This window comes from Natrix helvetica (genome assembly GCF_964273705.1).
Source record: "Natrix helvetica genome assembly, chromosome: 3".
Lineage (NCBI taxonomy): Eukaryota > Metazoa > Chordata > Lepidosauria > Squamata > Natricidae > Natrix > Natrix helvetica.
This window is the reverse complement of record NC_138549.1, coordinates 142,445,204-142,464,373: the sequence shown is the minus strand read 5'-3', so window position 1 is coordinate 142,464,373 and position 19,170 is coordinate 142,445,204. Positions and strand designations below refer to the sequence as shown.

General features: G+C 34.7%; 1 protein-coding gene across 5 annotated transcripts in view; it reads right to left on the bottom strand.

Moving 5' to 3' along the window:
* Positions 1–19,170, bottom strand: part of TOX2 (TOX high mobility group box family member 2) — a 244,244-nt gene that overhangs the window by 43,675 nt on the left and 181,399 nt on the right. For 4 of the 5 annotated variants that reach the window (XM_081948599.1, XM_081948600.1, XM_081948601.1 and 1 more), the window contains one exon: positions 1,389–1,628. The exons of the other annotated variant lie outside the window; for it this stretch is intronic. In XM_081948599.1, the coding sequence (XP_081804725.1) occupies positions 1,389–1,628 (240 nt within the window). The remainder of the gene's footprint in view (positions 1–1,388; positions 1,629–19,170) is intronic. 5 annotated transcript variants of the gene reach the window in all.

The window sequence follows — 19,170 nt, the reverse complement described above, 5'->3', positions numbered from 1 at the left end:
GTTCAACAAACACAAGCAAAGCCCAGTTTTACTCCAACCATGCAACCATGCTCATGCTCGACATGTTATGATCTTTTATAGAGGCAACATTTCAAGCCAAGACTGTCACATGCCACCAATTAGGAAATACATATTACGTACATACATACATACAGGACACCACTTGCTACATAGCTTAATTTCAGAATACATTAGCAAACAGTCAGTTTGGCTCAGGCCAAAGAGAGGGAGAAGGAGTGGCAGAAAACATGGTAAAAAGAAGGATAGCAGAAAGAAAGGAATAGCCCCTGTCTCCTACTAGCCCTTAAACTATTATATCCAATGAGGTGTAGATCTCAACACAGTTGGCTCAAGATGACTGATCATTTGAGGGAGAAGGAAGATTCACCCTCCCTCTCTCATGTTCCCCTTCTCTGGAAGCAGTAGATCTACCAGTCAGGTTCTAATGGCTAGCTAGCTGTCATCTTGGTATGAGTTTCAGGAGGAGATTCCCCAGTTGGTGAACCATAAAACGGCTGCTTCTCCTTCGCAGTGTAGTCTTCTTCCTTAAAAAAAAGTGCTACCACTACTCTGCTATGACTTGTGTTTTTAAAAAATGATGGTTAATATGTAAATGTATTTAGCAAGACTTTATTTTCAAAGACAGAATAGATATGAATATTCATTTAGCAAGACATCCAATATAAAAACATATTTCTTCATACAAATTGCTATGTTAACATGCAAACATTCTTTACATCCTTACAACATATTCAGCATATGCTTATCACTAACAAAGCAAAATCATCTGCTTTAAATAACTTATAATTTATTATGTCTTAAAAATCCCTGCTATCTAGGTTTAAGTATAGTGAAAACATTTTCTGTTATTTCATTCTGATAATGACCTGGCAAGCTATTTAATTAAAATCCCAGCTGAATATTTATGCTTTCATATTTTCATTCTCCCAATACGAAATTTTTGCCTCTACAAAAAACATTTTCAGCTGTGTAAAATTGAATGCTTGTATGTGGTAAATCATACTTTTATTTCAGAATCTTAACCTGGAAGGGTAGTACAAAATGATATACTTAGCATTTTCAGCAAGATGGAAAATATTTAGGAAGAACAACCTCTTTCAGAATTTGCTACATGTAATTGTTCTATATGCCTCAATATAACTCCTCAATGTCTGCTATAATTTGTAATCCTGGTAATCTCTTCCAATGCTTTTGCTAAGAAATATTCTTTTCAGATAGGTTTTAAAAAAAGTTCTCTCACTTTGCATGTATCTCTCTTGGAAAGGCTGAATGCCTTTGTTCTAGGTGCATTTCATTATTTCTGCCATTGTAGGTTGCCTGCTACTGTCTGTCTCTATGTCTGTCAAAACAGGCATGGCTGCACGTACCTTATAATGTGATTCTGTCTCCTCTTCCTGAGTAGAACTGGAGGGAGATGGTGTAGCAGATTTGCTTCCAGGGGGTGATGGGGAACCATGTGTAACACCGCTCCTCAAACCCATCTGAGAAATCAGCTGTGACTGGCTGAGGGCACTCATGTGACTGGTTAACATCCCTGGTCGACTGATCAGGGGAACTTGATGGTTGGACTCATAGGACGTAGCATCTGAGTGGACCATCTCCTGGATCTGAGTTAGGAGAATATTACTTTTAAATTAAATTGTATTTATTATCTTATCAAAATTATATGATGATGCAAGTTGGGCATGGTTGTTATCAAGGTATCAATTATTTTTGGAAAAAGCTAAAGTCCATGCTGGGAAAAAAAATCACCCTTAATTTGTAATGGAACTGTTTCCATTATATTCAACGCTTCTATGTTAGCTTTATTCTTACCTTGCAGAATATTCAGCAATGTATTTTTAGACAAAATTGTACTATATTTTTAATATTAATCTATTGCTGAACAGTTTCTCATGTGCTAACACTCTCCTACAGGTAATCCTTGGCAAATTAAGGCATCCCTTGAATTAAAATGCCATATGCCTTACAGCAGAGCTGTTATAATGGGCTAACACTATAATCCTGTGCTAATCTGACATTAATCAGCAGTATTAGCAGTTATTTTGAACTAGGTCATGCGGTATTCTGACTCCCAAATATCAGAGTTTGGAAGTAGGAAAGGAGGGAGAACTCATTGCAACATGCAGTGGACTTGCTAGTTGTACTTTGGTTTTCAAAATAGGGTCATACAAATTTGTTTGCATACTTTACTGTGTTTTTCAGCAAGATGATCAAAAAAGAAAGTCATAAAATGTTATCATATGATGGAAACAACAATGAAGAGATTAATTCTTGAATAATTAGCCATATATATAACAGATGGAAACTACAAATCTGTGTCCAAAAATATACAATATTTTACATTAATAGTTATAAGAAGAGCAGGTGGTAGTCATGGCTAGGAGGCCCTTATCACAACTTCATGTTGTGTGCCAGTTGTACCCTTTTCTGGATCATGAGATCCTGTTCACTGTCACTTATGCCCTGGTCATCTCCTGGTTGGATTACTGCGATATGCTCTATATGGAGCTACCCTTGAAGAGTATTTGGAAACTACAATTGGTATAGAATCAGTGATATGCATTGTTCTGGGGGGCCCTTGAGTGGTGCATGTGATGCCACTGTTATGAGAACTGCACTGGTTGCCATTTGCCTGAGGACCTGACAGGGGCCCATTACATTGGAAGTGGCTGACAGCATAGAGAAAATTCTTTCCTCAAAGGTACAAACCATCATCTGGGTTTTTAATTTTAATAGTTTTATTCTGTTTTGATTGTTTTTTAAACTTCTATTATATTGTAAGCTGCCCAGAGCCACTGTAAGATGGGCATTTGAAAGCCAATAAATGAATGAACAAACAAACAAATGAATAAATAAATTGCTACAGGAGAACAAAGTTTTTTTCAGTTCAGTTTTCCTAAAATAATGCTAAAATGTGAAAAAAAATAACAGCTTTTCATATGTGAAACTAGCTGGAAACCTGAAAACAATAAAAGGTTGGAAAGAGTAGGTAGAAGAAAATAAAATATTTTGCTTACAGGACAGGATTTCTTATACAATTCTAAATTAAAATATTTATTTTAAAGTATTTTCAATGGAAGATAAAATCCACTACTGTCAATTTTAAAAAGGCGGAAAGGCTTCTATAATGCATTTTTATTAGTCAAATGAAGAATTCAAATCAGTTTTTAAAAAATCATGTTATTTTTGAAATTTGAAATGTTGAGCTTACATGGAGAAAATATCAACTGATGCAAATACAGCTACAATCGTTAAATGTTTTAACAGGAACATATTTCCTTAAATAGAATGCTCATGGCAAAGACCACCAAGCTCACTCATTTTCAAATTGTTGGAGGCCAAAGGATTTGGGGGAAAAATCGTACTGGTAAGAGTTTGCATCAGATAGAAGAAAAATTAAGTTACATCTATCATTATAGGAGGTGATTGAGTAATAGCACATCCCATGTCCTCCCCACTCCGCCCCCGCCCTCCCCATGTGTCTTTGGTTGTAAGGTTTGATTTTAACATTTTATGTTTTAATTAAGATGTAGCTGTAAGCTATCCAGAGTTACCGTATGGTAAGATGGGCAGCCAATAATTTTTATCTATCTATCTATCTGTCTGTCTGTCTGTCTGTCTGTCTGTCTGTCTGTCCGTCCGTCTATCCGTCCGTCCGTCCATCCATCCATCCATCCATCCATTTATCTATCTATTAATGGTAGCTAGGTAGTTTCAGGAAGTCTGAAGCAAGCTGGTTTAGGAACGTGTCGGCTCTATACTGCTCTATAATCAGAATACTGTACTTCTAATTTCTCATACAATCTCCTTAAAATGACTGAAGGTATCAAAGATTGGAAACTGGACTGAATATAAAGCTAATTCCCATGGATTTTTGTAGTAAACTCTGCTGTTCTAATATAATCTCTCCATATGCATTTCATTCATGTGCCTATCTGCTCCTTCATTATATCTCTTTACCCCCATATAAGCAATTTATCACTTTCTTATAATTCAGTATTTTCCATCCCAACTTCCTTCAGATATATTGAGACTGTAATATCCAGAATTGCAAATATCCATGGATAAAAACTTGGAATTTTGTTAATAACAGTACCAGCAGATCTGAAAGGTGAGCCCACTTTATTTTTGCTTTGTTTTAATAATTAATGTTTTCCCTTTGCTCTGTTTTTTTAAAAAACCTCTCAACCTATTTTTATTTCTCCACTTATCAACCATTTCCTTTTATACTTTGACATGATGCTTTTTGTTGCTGTTTATAATTTTTTATCTCAAGGTCTTCTGAAATATTACATCAGTCTTGGTTCAGACTGCTCTCAAATCATTGACAGCTGACTCATAGCCAAGTTCAAGAATTCCTGTCCTTGTCTCCTTGATCATTATGTTTTGGCTGAAATTACTGAGCAATCTTTTATTTGACTCCCTTCTTTCCCAAGCTTCTTTGGTTTTAGGTTTTCTAATTGTTAATTTAGCCTCCGATTTAAAATTTCGACAGAGGAAACGTCTTCCTCTGCTTTCCCTTTTTTTGTTGGAAGGTCACTTAGGAATTTTTTTTTTCTAAATCCTTTTGGATGTGTTCACCAAATCCATGACTTTAAGTATTAAAATATTTTTGGAAAACACAGATAAAACACTAAGGACAAAGTATACTTGAAGAAGAGCTTTTGGATTCTAGCAAGTGTCTCCAGAAAAGTTGCTTTTGTTCAGTCTTTCTTTCCATTACCTGCTTGCAATTTCTCACATTTGATCAGTCCTGAAATATGCAACACTCAAAAACCAAGTTAATCAGCTTTCTTCATAACTCCTCATCTTCACTGGTGAACAGTACTGCCACCCACCTGTTTCAATTTTCATGGATACTTAGCTATACACATGACATTTTCCCTTTGCACTTTATTTTTATTTATCTTTTATTATTTCCCACTAAATACTGCAATCTGTTATTCTCTTGACTGTTAAGGACATATTTGCCTATCTTGACTGATTTATTTATTTATATTGATCCTTAATTTGTTTTTTCAGATCCAGCATAAACTTATCTCTGAAGTCCATCAAGAACTTCTATATTTTTCTGCTCTTATATATCCCTTATGATAACTTTACTATCTAAACACTGTTTTTCCTTCCTAATGCATATGTATCGAGCTGCCATTTCAAAAACCATTCAATTCTGTTGGTTTCCTCAAATCTATTTTCTTAAAATTCTTGGTATTCCTCTTAAAAACGTCTAGTGTGTGCTGAAACTGTTTTCATTCATTATTGCATCTCAAGTCCATGATCAGTAATTATGACCAAAATCATATTGGGTACATTATTATTATGTTTCCTATTTTTCTGTCATATTTTATGATGCTTATTATTATGCCTTACTGTTCTTCAAAACAAAATTATTTTGGCTACCTGTAATTTTTTTAATACTTTAAGAATAGAAACAAATTTGGAAAACCGAAGGAAAAGAGGCACCTAGAATATTGTTTTATTATAAAGTTTTTACAAGGCTGAATCTATATCTAATTTATCTGCTTTAGGAGTTAAATTTAGTTATGCAGCATTATTGTAGCAATAATGCTACAATAATGCGATTATTATCTAATGCGATGCATAGAATCTTCACATTCAGAGACAATTTACTCTTAAAGGGTAGATATAAGGGGTAAACCAAGACCCTTTCCGCAAGCAAGGTTTGGGATTTGGGTAGATCTCAGGAAGCTGAGTCAGTTAACTATTAGTTTGATCCTGTTATAGGTGGTATTCAGTGTCATCCTGCTTTCCTATTTCTGGAATCAAAATGCTGTGATGCCTCACCACCCATCTTTCCCAGCCTGGGACATAAAAGGAAAAGAACTAGCACAGTGGTAAAAATGAGGGGTGACTCCAGTATGGCTTTGCAGAAGGGCCCAAATTTTCAAACTGTCACCATCTTATACTCTTTGGAGATACCTAGTCACCCATGCTAAGGGCAGGGTTAGTAGAATATCAAACCTAAATAGGGTAACAATTAAAAAAAAATATTTTATATAAGGAACACAACACTAATGTTAATGAAAATGGATAATAATAAATTGGGAAAGCAAAAAGAGTAAGTTATTTCTGCGACATTCAAAGAACCAAATGTGATCTCCAACAAAGTCCACAAAATTCTCTTGTTAGGTAGTTTGTCAATAAGACACAAGATGCTCAGAAATAGTGGCTTATGACTTTCATTCTGCTGTAATTGCTAACATAAAAAAGGTGGGGGAGACTTGCTAATAAAAAGGCCAGAGCACTGAAATACAACTGCTCCTTCACTTGTTTTGGAAATAAAATTAATCCGGATACTTAGATACTATCAATTGAGACCCAGTGGAAACCAGCACGAGAGAAATCAAATACTGTCTTAAGCTTTTGCCAGATTCTCCCCTCCCACTTTTTACATTAATCTGATTAATGTTAACATGACTTTAAAGACTCAGGGCTTTATTTATTAACAATTTTCATTTCCAATAAGCCCACTGAGGTGCAATCTCTCATTAGCAGAGGACTCCTGCCAACTCCATTAGCAGCTCATAAAGTAAGAAATGTAGGGAAGAACTGGAAGGGCTCTGTAGGCTTCAGCAGAAATAAATCCAAATGCAGAAGCAGATTTACTGCTACAGGTCAGGAATCAAGAGCTTTTCTACAGCATTAGACAGCATGTAGGGCTCAGATGTTCAAAAGACACAGGGAGGGAGCTTAAGAGTGGGAAGTTGGCAAGGTTTTGTAAGAGCTGTTCTTGTCAGTTCTGTTATATAAATAAGAGAATTCAATATACTTTTTAGAATGTGTCACATTTTCAATCCATTTCTATTTGTCCCCCAAAAAGCTGAATGTAGAATTCCATAGTTGAATGACGAGCAGGTTTGTTTTATAGGACTTGTTCACAGGAGTCTGTCCACATGACTTAATGATGACAACATGAGCTGATGATTTTAATGTGAGAATGAACAACTGCGAAGAATTTTAATGCCAACTCCAATTATCTAAAAAACAATGGTTGTTGCTAAACTGGCTTTCAGATTAAGCTCCCAACAGAGAATCCGAGAACTATACATTTATATGAATCAGATTATAGATGTCAAAATCCACACGATCAGCTGTTTCTATACAGACTTCTCCTGCAGCTTCTGGAAAAAAGGACATTTTCTAGATCGCTTGCAGGGGAAAGCATTTGTTTCTGATTTAATAAGTTGTGCAGAAACTGTTCTAAAATGCTTTATACTATTCAATAGGAAGCAAAAAGAAAATGATCCTATCTACTTTCTAGCATCCAATGAAATACTTTAAAAAAGAAACTAATATTACACTGTCAACTTTCTCTGGTAAGTTCTAATTACATGTAGAATTATACATTCCTTATAGAGCTCTTTAGACTGGCTCTGTTTCATGGGAATGTTAAAGGTTAAAGAAGATTGCCCAGCTAGTAAGAAAAATAATGCATTCTCCTTATTTTTCATTCATTTTTTATAATTGTTGAAAGATATATTAATGTAATGTGTTGAGTTTTAAACAAATCTAAAAGATCATTTCCATCTACAGTTACATTAGTCTCTTGGGCAAACACTATATTAAGATTTTTTTTAAAAAAAATTCTTATTATGAAGCCAATAGACCACAACGCTTCCATTTATCCATTAAATATGTAATCATATCTTTTTCTTTAAAGTGCATATTATTTATGCAGCAGAGCAGAACCAGTCCAGGAATGTAATTATGGATACATTTTTCTGTGAAGAAAATTTATTATGAAAATTTTCAGAAATGCGTATAAAGTCAATCTGGCCCCAATAATATCAGTAGAAAGATTCCAGCTAACCACACTTGTCTTGGATTGAGCACCTGATATGCTTTATCCAATATACTAATTAACATTGTTACCTTTCTGTCTTTTTTATTATACTTTAGCCTCAGAGTATGATTAAGCTACAACCATGTGCTACAGATGACAAAGAATAGTTAATAATTAAGTGGAAACTGCTCTCTCCCTCTCCCTCTCCCTCTCTCACACACACACACGATAAATCAGCATTGAAATAGTAAGTACCATTTATTCTACATCAGTGGTTCTCAAACACTTTGGTGTCAGGACTCCTTTACATTTATAAAAACGACCGAGGACTGAAGACCTGTGGTTTATGTAGGTTATATCTATCAATATTCACTGTATTAGAAATTAAAAATGAGAAATTTTAAAATAGTTATTTGACTTTGTAGACCTGATAAAAAGGTGTTATAGAGTTCTGGGATCCACAAACAATACTTGGAGAACTACTGTTCTAGGTAGACAAATAAATATTATTGCTTCGAACTACCCTGACTTCCTTTGGCTTTGACTTCTGGACTGATGTACCAAGTACTGCTCAAGGTGCATGATTGCCCTTAAGTAAAGTCTTTTTGAGTTAGACAACAATGCTTCTATATCTTCCTAACCTCTACCCAGGACAATGCTTTAGGGTTATATCCAGAGGTGAGCATCACATACTGTAATAACAAGTTTACCCAGACAGAAAATGTGAGTGCATGCATGGCAATGGTGAAATTCAATTTTTTTACTACTAGTTCTGTGGGTGTGGCTTGGTGGGAGTGGCAGGGGAAGAATACTGCAAAATCCCCATTCCCTCCCCACTCTGGGGCCAGCCAGAAGTGGCATTTGCCAGTTCTCCAAACTACTCAAAATTTCTGCTACCGGTTCTCCAGAACCTGTCAGAACCTGCTGGATTTCATCCCTGGTGCACGGCATCAAAAAAACAGCAATTATATAGGATGAGATAGAGCAAGGTCGGGTAGATGGGCCAGCCGCTGGTTTGAACTAACAGCTCGCCTGAACTGGTCCAAACCGGCAGCGGCCCACCTCTGGTCATATCTTATAACTCATCTGCATGTGAAAAGCGGCATCTGGTAGCAAGTATCCTTTCAAGGATTTTTTAAATCCACCACTGGAATTTATGTGAAAAATCTTCCAACTGTTAAAACTAAAGATGTGCCGTTTCTTTGGCACAGCATGAAATTCAGAGTAAAAGAACCATAATAGTACTAGAACATTGGAGAATGATTTATTTCCCAAACTGGGGCAGAAGTAACCAAACAGCATAAAAGATGACACAGTTTTTCTAAAGCAATAACTAATGTCTACTCTCTCTCTGGAAAAAAAAAACCTATTCTGATCTGTCAAGCTCGATCAACCATTTTATATTTCTGCTTCCTTAGTAAACCAAGAGCCAATTCAAATCAGCAACTCACCGGAGCAAAAATCACAATGTTAACAAATTACAAAGAAATTCTGCTATATGCCCCCTGGAATCGTGGCACAGGATATACAAAGACTTCCCTTAAAAAGTTATTTGAATTGCTATCAGGAGAAGGTGAAATTGTTTCAAAGGGAAGATTCTCCATAATATAGTTTATAATTATTTCTTCTTAAATAGAAATGTACCATCCTTATCAAATTCCTTATTTTACATTGGAGAAAAAAGATGTATACACACACACACAATTTTTGTTACTATTCAATTTGTTTCTGTTTCTAAGACACTGTCATAGCTGTATGTAAAATGCATTGGAGAGGGGACAATTTCTGGTGGAATTTGAGATGTCTTGTTCAGAGTAATAGCTGTTTCACACAGGTGCCCAGCTGGTATTGTAAAATCAGTAAGCATTTAATTGAAACAAATGACTATAATAATAGTACATTATCCCTGCAGGCTCATAGCCATAACCATTTTAATTATTGAGTTAAGAGTCAAACTAATTTATTCTTTAAAGTAACAGCCACTTTTTTTGGTTCAACTACTCATCCTGTTAAGAATATGAGTGAAGCAGTAGGGAAGGACTTAAAGAGGGAGCAATTTATTTCTGTAGGGGTGCATTTATCACACAGTAGAAGCTTCTTACTGCTATTGCTCTCAATCACTGGTTCAGACACAAGCTCAACTAGACCTAAGTATTGAAATGCGATGTGGTCCTCTCAAATCAAAGTCTGTTCCCTGCATGATGCTGAGCAAGAGGCAAGAGGCAGCTAATAATAAATTCCTGTTTTAATTAATGTAGTGATTATCACAATTTGATTTTCCCTCGCAATCTTCTCACAGGATGTCTCTATGTAAGAATTTAATTATGAATGTATATAGATTTCCCCAGATGACATTACCTACTGCTCATAAACTTGTTCTTACTTTTTAAAATTTCTATTCACAGAACATTTGCTCAGGAGGAAAGGAATACTGGAAGATCATACTTTGGTTAGGAGATCTCCCTCAGAAATCTCCAACAGAAACCTTTTCAACTTAATGTTCTATAATTTTCTGCAATGAAATACAGTATGGCATCCCAGCCCAGACAATGAAGCCTAATTGTTACTCATAAACAATATGATGCTACCTTATGTTAAGACACTACTTTTATCTAAATTATTTACCATTAAGACACCGATTATTTTAATGGTCAAATTCTTTTCCAAGGCCTTTAAAATACCCTTGCCACTTTCCTTATCTCTTTCATTTCCAATTTGAGCCAAGTGTCTTATAGAGGAGGGGAAGGAGGAGCCAACTTATACAGAAAAGTGAATGCAGAGTTTTGACCAGATATGATCCAGTATTATGGCATGTAATATTACTGGGGAAAGAGTTATCCAAAGATAATTAACACTTCATTATGAAGATAAATCTTCAGCCTACATGGTAAGAAAAGCTGTCAGAAATAAAATTGCAATCTTTAACAAATGGAGAGAGAGTTTAATTGTATCAGGTTTCGCCCGTTCTAGAGATACAAAGTGAATTGCAATTTGTTTTTAGTGTAGATATTTATAGATGGGAATACCGTTCAGGATTTTTGTTGCCCAGATTCAGAAGAGAATCTAATTATTTCCCTGTATGAGATTAAAAATCTGTTCTCTCTTTTTGTTCAATAAATACTTGTTTTTCTTTTAAAATCCCACAAAAATCGTTAAGAAATCTCAAGATTTCCCTGCTTGATGCTTTGGGTTACAACTATCAGAAATCTCAGTCAAAGACTATGTTGATTGAGATACAATCCAAACCAGTTAGTACAAGAAAACTATCAACTAAACTGCCAAAACATGGTCTAATGAATTCTGTCCTTTGTTTTTTGAACTTTTACCCTGTTTTCTATGGAGTACTAATCATCTGAGTCAGAGACTGTTCCCATCAGTTCTTTTTGCTGAATTATTGTGATATTTTAACCGTGGTGGTGCAGTGGATACAATGCAGTACTGCAGGCTACTTCTGCTGATCACCGGCTGCCAGCAGTTTAGCAGATCGAATCTCACCAGGGTCAAGGTTGATGCATCCTTCCAACCTTCTGAGGTGGGTAAAATGATAACCAAGATTGTTGGGCACAATATGCTGACTCTGTAAACCACTTAGAGAAGTCTGTAAAGCCTTGTGAAGTGGTATATAAGTCTAAGTGTTATTGTTAAAGCAATATAGGGAACTATTGTGTTTCTTCTGAACAACACAGAGTTGTAAATAAATGATGAAGGGTGTAACTATAGTTCAAAATTTGTGTCTTGATTCTTCTGGAGAATTTATTTTTTGTTGTTTTGTTATTCTTTCTGAAGCAAAACATGAAGATAATAGATTGAACTCACATCACATAATTTTGTAGTAATTAAGCAAAAGTTTCAGTGGGCTTAGAAAAAATCTTTCTCTCAAATAATATTTATTCAGGAATGTTTATGGCATTTTAGTTGTTCATTTATCTTTTGATTTTATGCTTTCTCTATTAAACAATCTTTTTCTGATTTCTTTTTCCTCTATGCTACAGAGCAATGTGACCATGCTCATTGTACATACATAGAATACAAAAATGCTTGCCCACATTTTATGCACAGTCACAACATCCTTGTTTCATGCTTCTTATAGCTTTGCTAGTTATTTTAGATATTGTGTTCCCATAAACAAAAATGTCTAAAAATAATGGCAGATCTCTATATTTTATTGCATGAATATAAAACCCAATGGAGGAAAAAGTAGAAAACTCTCTGAGAAGAAAAAAATCAGCATCTAGAATTTTTTATTATAGAATTCTTTATTGGCCAAGTGTGATTGGACACACAAGGAATTTGTCTTTGGTGCATATGCTCTCAATGTACATAAAGGAAAATAAAATACATTCATCAAGAATCATAAGATACAACACTAAGCATTCATAGGTTACTAATAAGCAATCAAATCATACTAGGCTAAAGTGGACTTGGAAAAACCATCAAAGAGTAGATTATCTTCTACTGTATATAGTAAAGCAGGGAAGATCAAAACCTTTTGAGTGCATCCTGACTTGAAATAGTTCCCTACCTTGCTTCTAACACTTCTCTATCTTAACTGAACAACAACAACAAACATTTATCCAACTTTAAAAGGAAGCTTGGTTTGGGAGAGAGTAATTTTCCACAAAGAAAGATGCTGTAGAGCCTTCCTTATCCAAAAACATGTTTTACTGTAGAGGACATAGAACTTAAAACTATCGTGTTCCTTTCCATCTATGCAAAAAAAACCCATTTCTTACTTTTTCCCTCTGGATTGATGACTTTTGCTTACTCAGCAAAAGCAGCCTATGGCAGGGGTTGGCAACCTTAAATACTCAAAGAGCCATAAAGGTCCTAACCAGAAGTCCCGTCCCCCCAATTTAATTCTGAAGCTGACTGGAAGTCCGGTTTCCCCACCATAGAGTCTCCTCCTAGAAATGCATCCTTTTTCCTTTACCTGTCCTAACCAAAAGTCCTATCAATTGTGGAGCCGACCGGCCACAGGAAGCCATAGCAGAAGGATGAAAGAGCTACATGCAGCTCCAGAGCTGAGGTTGCTGACCCCTGGCCTATGGCAAACTTTGCTCAGCATTGTATGGTGCAACTGTTGCAATTATTTTGGGAACAGAATATCTTGGAAATAAAAACTCATATCCTTATTGCCTTCAAGCTAGATTACTGCACTTTCAAGACAACTTAGAAAGTTTAGCTAATACAGGAGCAGCAGTATGAATGTTGAAAGGTGAGAACTGTTTCAGCCACTGTCTGTTAGTTTCCAAATTCAATTCCGTGTTGCTTATGATCTGTGGAGCCCTCTATGGGGTGGGTTGCAGTCATATTGATAAGGAATTATGTCAATGTCTCCCTTTGGGAAGTTAGAAGGATGGAGTGAAGAAGAAGGTATTTCCATGGCCACTTTGATCTTGTGGAAGCTTGCCATCTAAGCTTTAGATTATTTTCTCCCTCCTAACCTTTAGAAAAGTCCACATTTTTTCATTGGGTTTTTAGAATTTAAAAATTTTATTGGCCTTATTTTTATTCTAGCTATTTTTTATTAATTCCATTATTGCTGTCATTTTTAGAAAAGTATAAACCATCTAGAGACCATTGATTTGGCAGAGTAGAAATTGTATTAAATAAATAAATACATTTCTATCATTTCATTGATAAAACAATACCAAAAGGAATTTACAGTTTGCAACAGCTTGGCCAAGTTAATAATAACTTTGTACAAGCACAGTGGAATGCTTGTATCTGAATAATACTGACCTTTGCCTAAATTCCTTAAAATGTAAGACAGAAATGAATGCCTAAATCAACCCCTTGCCCATATTTCCTCCTGTTCATTATGGTGATCTCCCTCAACAGTTTTGGCTTCACCCTAGAGCAGGGGTGTCCAAACTTGGCAACTTTAAGACTTGTGGACTTCAACTCCCAGAATTCCCCAGCCAGCTGGCTGGGGAATTCTGGGAGTTGAAGTCCACAAGTCTTAAAGTTGCCAAGTTTGGAAACCCCTGCCCTAGAGGTTATAAAATATACAGAGGTTTTCATGCACTTTGAGATGCCTTCTTCCTGAGGTTCAACTTGAAATACTGGAGGAAGAAAAAAAACAGAGATGCTTTTTTGACAACGAAGTAACTAGAAAGCTTCAATTCTCCTCAGGACCCAACACGAAAAACTGATTTATTTTTTCTGGATAAATTGGGTTAAGGAAAAAACCCACATAAATGTAGAATCTTTTGAACAACAGTGAGAAGAATCATAAGGAAGAAGGGAAAGGTTAACTAAATCTTCCCTCTTATTTTGCCTTAACATAAACAGCAACTTTTAATGATCTTAAAAGCAAAAGGAGGCAAAAAGAGCCTCTACATCTAATTATCATGCATATGATATTAGGTTATGGTTAACCAATCATACAGATGTCTTATCTATGTTTCTGCACTTAAATAATTTATTTCGTGACCACAGATCTTCTTGGGTCTCCCAAGAAGTAAATACCATGTTTGATCATATTGTTTTTTAAAATTTGTTTTTAAATTATTATGTTGTAAATCTTAATATACTATATTGCTTCAATACAATGATATTTGTACAGTATTGATTGAAGTTTACAAATACTCTAGTGTTTAAACAGTTGAGAATAAAAACAAGAAATATTGTATTAATAATAATTATAATATAGGATGTCAGTGTTAAAGATTGTAAGATTATTTAGCATTTTAATGAAAGTTTTTATCCCACCTTTATTATTTCTATAAATAACTCAAAGTAGTAATCGTGCCTAATAGTTATTCCTCTTTCATCCAAAATTGAACATGATATTAAAAACAAAAGAAACACTCTATATTGCAACAAAATATTTATTGATCTTAGATTAATTACTTAGTATTAAAGTGTCTGGGGGTGTGATGGCTCAGCGCTTAAGAGTTTGTCAACTGGAAAGCCAACAACCTGGATTTGAGACCTGAGCATCCCATGATAGGGGGAGCTCCTGTTACTTGGCCAGCCCCTGCCAACCCACCAGTTCGAAAGATGAAAATGCGAGTAGATAAATAGGTACTGCTTCAGTGGGAAGATTACTGCTTTCGGTATATTAATGTTGGCCCCATGGTGACAGAAATGTATTTCAGACAATGCTGACTTCCTTGGCTGAGAATTGGAGATGAGCATTGCCCCATTGATGATTAGATTGGGGAAACCTTTAAACCTTTTAAGGTTTTCATTGTATTATATTGTATTCTTATTTGTTTATACATGTTAATAAAGAAAACAAGATGCAAATTTGACAACCAATAAATACCAAAAGAAAAGAAAAGAAAAGAAAAGAATAATTGGTTTCTAACTTTCCTCTTTTTGTGTACAGTTTATAAAAATCTAGGTCCTCTTAGAAGCCAGACTGTAAGTGATTATATTTGCCATGATACAATGCTACATGATATGGGAGCCATTCTTGTTTAAATTTGGGTATGCCCTGTTGTGAAAATATATGCTAATTTTGCTATTGTTGCATCTTTTCCAAGCCTACATTCCCAATCAGATGTTGTCAGCATTATATCTGTCAGTATTGGGCATCATTTATTAGCACTGCTGTGAGCATGTACCTCATTAGATATTTTTTTTCTAAAATTATGCCTAGTAAGAAAGTTGTTTTCATTTCAAATTAAAATTCCAATTTATTTTTTGCTCCGTGCTTTGTATATATTTCAAGTATTTTTAATTTTCCAGTATTTCTAAGTCTACCACATATGGTAAACATTCTGTTTCACTGCATTTCCAATGTATTTATTTTATCAAATTTATATGGCTAACTCTGGGTGGTTCTAAATGACATAAAACAAAGCCAACCTTTAAGATTGAGTGGAAAAATTAATTAAAACAAATAATCAACACAAGTATGATTTTTTTTGCTCAGATATTATTGATGGAGTTGTATAACATATATAAAACATTACACACCAGTTTTAATTTAAGTTATATCTTGGTATGAATTTTATATACAATTCTTCCCATTGTTATGTTGTGACTATTTCTTTAAAAATTTGCACCCAGTGTGTCCAGTTTTTTGTTCTCTCTATCACATCATATTGTATTGATTTCCTAAATAATGATGGTTATTAGAAAAACTCCTTATTAACTTTCCATTAATTCTTTAGCCTATCTGATAATATAAAGCCTACCATGGCTTACATCTGAAATGCTTTAAAGCTGTTACAATTTACAATTTTCTGTGGATAATCTGGTGAAAAATTAACAACAAACATCTCATTAATCAAGGTCTCTATTGCTCCACCTGAGTCTGTCACATGTGCCTTTTTACAAAAAAATGTAAAGCATTTATTATACAACCATCTTTGTTTCCCACTTCTTGAAAGTCAGAAATCTACCTCTTACGTTTTGCATGAATCAAAAAAGTGAACTTTTAATTATTAAAACCATAAATCATCACAAATAAATTTATAAGAGGTTGTTTTACATTTTGTAACCATAGGTAAGAAGTAATTTTGTATTTTATTAAACAGTTGTGAAAATCAGAAGCTATTTCTTTCCATTTCTTTTCATTCTTTCTTTTTGCATTTGATATCTTTTCTGTCTTTCTTCTTTTCTTTCTTTTCATTATTCTTGAAAGTTATCTTTTTTAAATTTTAACAATTAATGGATTATTACATGTATATAACTCTCTTTGTCTATGTATGTGTGTGTGTATACATATATATATATGTATACACACACAAATACATATATATATATTTATATATACACATGTATATGTATATGTAAATCAGAAATCCTAGCACAATAATGGAAATTAATTATACTTCTAATGTTGTATACTACATCAGTATCTGGCTGTATTACTGAATAGGTACTAATGAGATACTAATTAAAATGCACTAAAATATGGCAAAGCAAAAGAAGATTTATTCCTTTGGCACAGTATTAAGGTAAAAAAAAAACTTCCACTCTATCTCTATCTCTCTACATTTTACATTTTATAGCCAGCTGCCTATTTTAATATAGCAGATGAATCTCACAGAAAAGAGCACACATTTCAATTAAGTTTCTTCAAAAGCTGGCTCTCTTTGTCTTGCTGTCTGTGACACCAAAATATTCCAGAAGGAACATTACTTTCAATGCTACATTTGCATTTTTATCCAATCAGATCTTAAGGACATGTGCCAAGTCAATGTTTATATTATAGAATAAAATCAAACATCAGCAAGATCTGATTAACCTAATGACCTGAAATTAAGCAGTACCACCTGGAAGAAGTGTTCCTATATTCACTAGAATCTGAGAAGCTCTTTCAGAATCTATATGTCTAGAACAGATGTTCTACTGCCCACCTAAAGATATACAAATTTGAATGACTTTTCAAACTTCCCAATACTTAATGAATATTATTGTACATCCGAAGGAAGGCAATTAGACTGAGCCTTATTTTAAAATATAACTTGCATCTATTTTGAACACAAAAATGTGGGCCTTACAAATAGTAACAGTATTTAAAATTGTTGTTAGTCATCTTTTCTAAATGTGTATTGCTGTTTAGTGCAGGCATTTTTCATTCTTTAATGGTGTCAAGATTGAAGGCAGGAAGCACTAGGATCTATGGAAGTTCTTCAGGTTTGAAGAAGACATTCTGCTGTGCACCTCCTCAATAGACACAATGGTTGCTCTGCCATCCATCTGGAAGCACAGAGGCTAGCACAGTGGGGATCACAGAAGTCCAATGTTGCAGTAACCATAGGTATTAGTTTGTGATGCAACTCATGGCATTGCAGCACCTGTCTTCAAACATGGTGGAGGTTTCATACCACAGGGTTCGGAAGAAGGTTCTGTCAGTTGCTGCTTCTTCTAGATCTAGATGTCACAGTGATGTAGTTTCTGTAGAGTATCTTTGTAGTACTTACCTGGTTGAACTCAAGATTGCTTCCTAGATTCCAGTACACTCTAGAGCAACTGGTAAGGTATATGGCAATAATCCATTCTGGTTAGATGCCCAACCTATTGCATCTATCCTCTGTTAATCAGGGACTTAATCCTGGTGGACTCTGGAGGATCCAAGACCTCTAGGTTGGAGACAGGTCTTGCCAATAAATGTCAAGGATGGAACAGAGTGTGTGCATGTGAAGTTTGATGTCCCTTCAGTTCAGAGTTCATGATTCATATCCATATAAGAGAGAAAGGATAATTACAGCTCTGTAGACTTTGCTTTGGGGAGATATGAATATTATATTGATTGAGTACTCTAGTATGCAGAGATCCATCCAAAGACCCATCACTCTAGATGATGCTATACTATTTATCAGATGGATGTCATTAACAGTGATTATTAGTTCTACAAGCTTTGTGTTTGGCATGGTGAATCTGCTTTGTTCAGGCTGATAGTCAGACCGAATAGCATAGCAGCGTCTGATAATTTGTTCAGCATCAAATGTTGATTGCACAGTCATCAGCAAAGAGAGTTACTTGAATGACTATATGGGATGCATTTGATCCATGCATTCGAGTAGCAAAGGTGAAAAAGAGAGCCATCCAATCAGTACCTGATGTATACTCCATCCTTCAGTCTCTGGACAGCATTTAAGTGTAACTCAAACATTTCATCCACTGTCACTCTCAAATAGAATTAATTTGGTCTATGATTCATTTATTTTGAAATCCATACTTCTCATAACACCTTACAACATAGTTAAGATTTAAGGTCCACCAGAAACTATTGAAGCTGTCACCCAAGAAGTTGTTGAATTGTTTTTTTTCCTTTCCTTTTTTTTCTCTTTTCTTTATTCTTCATTTGTTTTATTTTTATTTAACAAAGTTAAAATTAAAATAATGAACGAAAAGTAATTTTTCTACTGGAGACCAACATTCTAGTAGGTAACTTGCCGGCACAAAGCTTCACTATGCTTCCTATATTTTGCTGATTACTAAATACTTTCCAGGCATATTGAACAAACTAATTGTTGTGTAGTTTGTGTTTTGATACAAGTTGCACAATTAGTTTTGACACTAGTTACACAAGGGAACAATAACAACATTCTTCTATTCCTGAGGTACAGACCCAATCTTTAAATGCATTAGAGAAGTCACACAAACATTCTGAAAACAAGTGCATCTATATTTTTAACATTTCATCAGTTTGTCATCCACATATGCAGCATTACCTTTTTCAATATTCTTCTAACAGTCATAGATTCCTTTTCATCATATTTTCTTGGATACTAAACATAACTTTCAGTTATCAGCAATCTATATTGCCATGTACCCATAGAAATCAAGACAAAAACAGTTTCTACTTTCTAATATACATTTTGCTCTTTGATTTATTAAACTTATATCTTCACTTCCACATGTACATTAGCTTCACA